The sequence below is a fragment of the Camelina sativa genome, chromosome 1, assembly GCF_000633955.1.
Source record: "Camelina sativa cultivar DH55 chromosome 1, Cs, whole genome shotgun sequence".
NCBI classification, from domain to species: Eukaryota; Viridiplantae; Streptophyta; class Magnoliopsida; order Brassicales; family Brassicaceae; genus Camelina; species Camelina sativa.
Genome location: NC_025685.1, coordinates 19,044,150 through 19,046,926, shown reverse-complemented (window position 1 = coordinate 19,046,926; position 2,777 = coordinate 19,044,150). Strand labels below are relative to the sequence as shown.

The 2,777-nt window shown below is 36.9% G+C and overlaps 1 protein-coding gene across 1 annotated transcript; it reads right to left on the bottom strand.

Moving 5' to 3' along the window:
• LOC104699029 (oxidation resistance protein 1) lies at positions 1 to 2,498 on the bottom strand. The gene is made up of 8 exons (XM_010414385.2): positions 2,261 to 2,498; positions 1,655 to 2,043; positions 1,495 to 1,567; positions 1,323 to 1,403; positions 1,167 to 1,230; positions 608 to 695; positions 432 to 516; positions 1 to 308 (listed from the first exon to the last, which is right to left on the bottom strand). The coding sequence occupies exons 1-8, from the start codon at positions 2,363 to 2,365 to the stop codon at positions 267 to 269; spliced, it is 927 nt and encodes a 308-aa protein (XP_010412687.1). The 5' UTR covers positions 2,366 to 2,498; the 3' UTR covers positions 1 to 266.

Sequence of the window (2,777 nt, the reverse complement as noted above, 5' to 3'; positions counted from 1 at the left end):
TCTTTGAATTCAGTCAAATTAATCTCCAATAAGGTCCCAGCTGAATTAGTATTCTCAGTTACTGTAACTGAGATTCAGTAATTCACAGATACAAACATGTAATATTGTCACTTGTTCAAGTTTCAACCGATTAAAGCTTGAAAAAAACTGTCTTAAGCCTAATCATAACTTTGCAACAATTAACGGATTGAAAAAATAAAAAAGACGGTTATCTTTGCTTTCTATTGAGGTATCTTGATTCTTGACAAAGAAAGGGATTTCCAAGATCAGGAGGAGAGGTATTGAGACGCATGCGCAAATCCCCAGAGCTGCACATTAAACAACGTGAACTTGCACTGATTAACTTCAAGACCCAAGTAAGATTGCATAATATGTTGAACAAGGTGGAAACTCGATATCAGCACATACTGCATATATGTATAGAGCTATACCTCGACATTCTTTAACTCAAACTCCGTGCTGCTAGCTAAGCATTCGTTCCCAAATGTTTCAGAAGGTCCACTTGTTGCCTTCAACCTAGTTCATGTACAAACGTTTGGTTTCAGTACCATCAAAACGATTAAAATGGGGGAAGTTTCAAAATGAATTGAACCAGATTGTGCCTTACAAATCTTCGCCTAAGCATAGAGCAAAGTTTCCTCCACCTCCAAATGCCAAAAACTCATTCATACACATCAGGTAATATCGGTTGGCACCTGCACACAAGTTCATAAGAGAGGTTACTTGGCTATACACATACTTGAGGGGCTTGCTTTATGTATATAGGGCCTGGTTCACAATGTAGGGGCAATTGATAAAAGACGTTACTCTATTTTCCTCCTTCCACACTTCTTGTAACAAGTGTGGATAAATCTATTGACAAGAACCAGGGAAAATTCCGATAAAATCAATCGTTGCCAAACATTCTTACGAACTAATTTTGAAGAAACTTTAGCATTCTCCTCAAAATCTACTTTTCAATTTTCTCTATACTCTTATCTTATATATCCATCCTCTATCTATACAATTTCTTGAGAATGAAAAGAAAAAGAAACAGCCCAAATGAAAAGGGCCATGTGGTGTTGGGCGTGGCTCATATACAAAGGTTAATGGCAGGTCACTCCCAACTCACTGTTTTGTTGCCTAATAATCTACTAGTACTTAATTATAACATAGAATCTGGTTACCGGTAGGTCTAAATATGCGTGGTTCACCATAAATAGTTGTGAACAAAAATGTCTGGCTTGTACCCTATCATACAAAAACATGTGAAGGTGATCAGCAATAAGGAAACTAATTACACCCCAAGAGAAAAAAATTATTATGACAATTAGTTAGCTTGCCTGATATTTCCTCTTAGGAGTAGGTCTAAGTGGACATTCCAGTAAAGCGCCAAAAACTGCACCTTGTTTGTCTCCAGCAACCTGCACCATACACAATCATCACAAACTAAGATCTGTTCCATTCAACTTTGTCAAAATGTAACCACAGAGCATAAAGGTCAAATAAACAAACCAGTAAACAAGGACCAGGAAGCTCTCCGCTTCTTCGTAGAAGCGTACGTAGTGATATGCCATGTTTCAACGTACTGCCCTTCATCCGAAATAAAAAAGTTAATACCAAAACAACAAGTCTAAAATCTCTCAACAACAGAAGAAAAATAAACTTCCTTTACCTATACAACAAGAACCATTTGCATCCTCTGACAATATTGGGAAGACACGCTTGCAAGAATTCACACAAGTTAGCAGTAATAAAAACAGAGCTTTCTGTTAATTCTCTCATCTGCTTCACCCCTTCCAAGTAATCGCTACCGCTTTCTACTTTCGCCGAAACACGTAACTCACGGCCCTTATCTGAGTCCTTATCTTCACCATTGGATACAAAGGTCCCAGCTTTATCTTGCCCATGTTCAGGTTTACAATTCTCAATAGACTCATAGCTGTCTGTTCTAATAGGAAGAGGAGGACATGATTCCAAATCATCATCATCATTCCCAGATTGAGGAACAACAAAAGAGAAATACGAAGACAAAGATTTGCCTACACTTGAACTCAGCCTGGCCTACACAATCAAAAGCTTAATGTCACAGATCAAGCCAACCTAAAAGCCTCATCGAAACGTATATCAATTGGTGTCATCACCCCCAAATTGATCTATTTTGTAAACAAACAAGATTCAAATCCAAAGACCCATCTCAAGGAAAGAGTAAAAAACACAAAGCTTTAAGGGTGTTCTCAATTTCCAAAAACGACCCCAACAGAGAGATAAAAGGAGATACCTTTGGAGAATCGGAGTTGGAGAAGCGTGGAGAAGCAGATTGGCTTGGGGAATCAGCGAAGAGATTAGAAAGCTTTTGGGAGACCTTGTCCTTGAGAGTATGCATTTCGATCAGAAAGATGAGATTTTGATCGGAGACGAATGAATTTGTCGGTGGCTGAGACAGAGAAAGCCAGAGTCCCCGGAGATGTAGAATTATAAGAATAATTTTTTGGACAAACTTGTATAAAAACAAACAAGGAGACTCCAGTCAAAAAGATTATAATAACTAATGAAAATAGGAAATAATATTAAATGTAACCGAGATTATACACTATCTAGTATGCACGGAATTAAAACTGGTGAAACCATATAATATAAATTTCTTAACAGTGATTAGTTAAAATTTTGTAAAATAACATTATGATTTGATAAAGTTAGATAGAACATGATTCGTTCAATCGAAATATTACATTTCTTTGTATTATTCACTCAATCGAAATATTACATATATAGGGTAGATAAACTCTAAGTACAAA

What these genes read in the sequence shown, in the direction of transcription:
- LOC104699029 (XM_010414385.2), bottom strand. Translation starts at nt 2,365, where the DNA reads ATGCATACTCTCAAGGACAAGGTCTCCCAAAAGCTTTCTAATCTCTTC. An exon ending in TTCCTGGTCCTTGTTTACTG is followed by an intron (nt 1,404 to 1,494) that starts GTTTGTTTATTT and finishes TGTATGGTGCAG; the next exon opens with GTTGCTGGAGACAAACAAGG. An exon ending in TTGAGTTAAAGAATGTCGAG is followed by an intron (nt 309 to 431) that starts GTATAGCTCTAT and finishes TTTAATGTGCAG; the next exon opens with CTCTGGGGATTTGCGCATGC.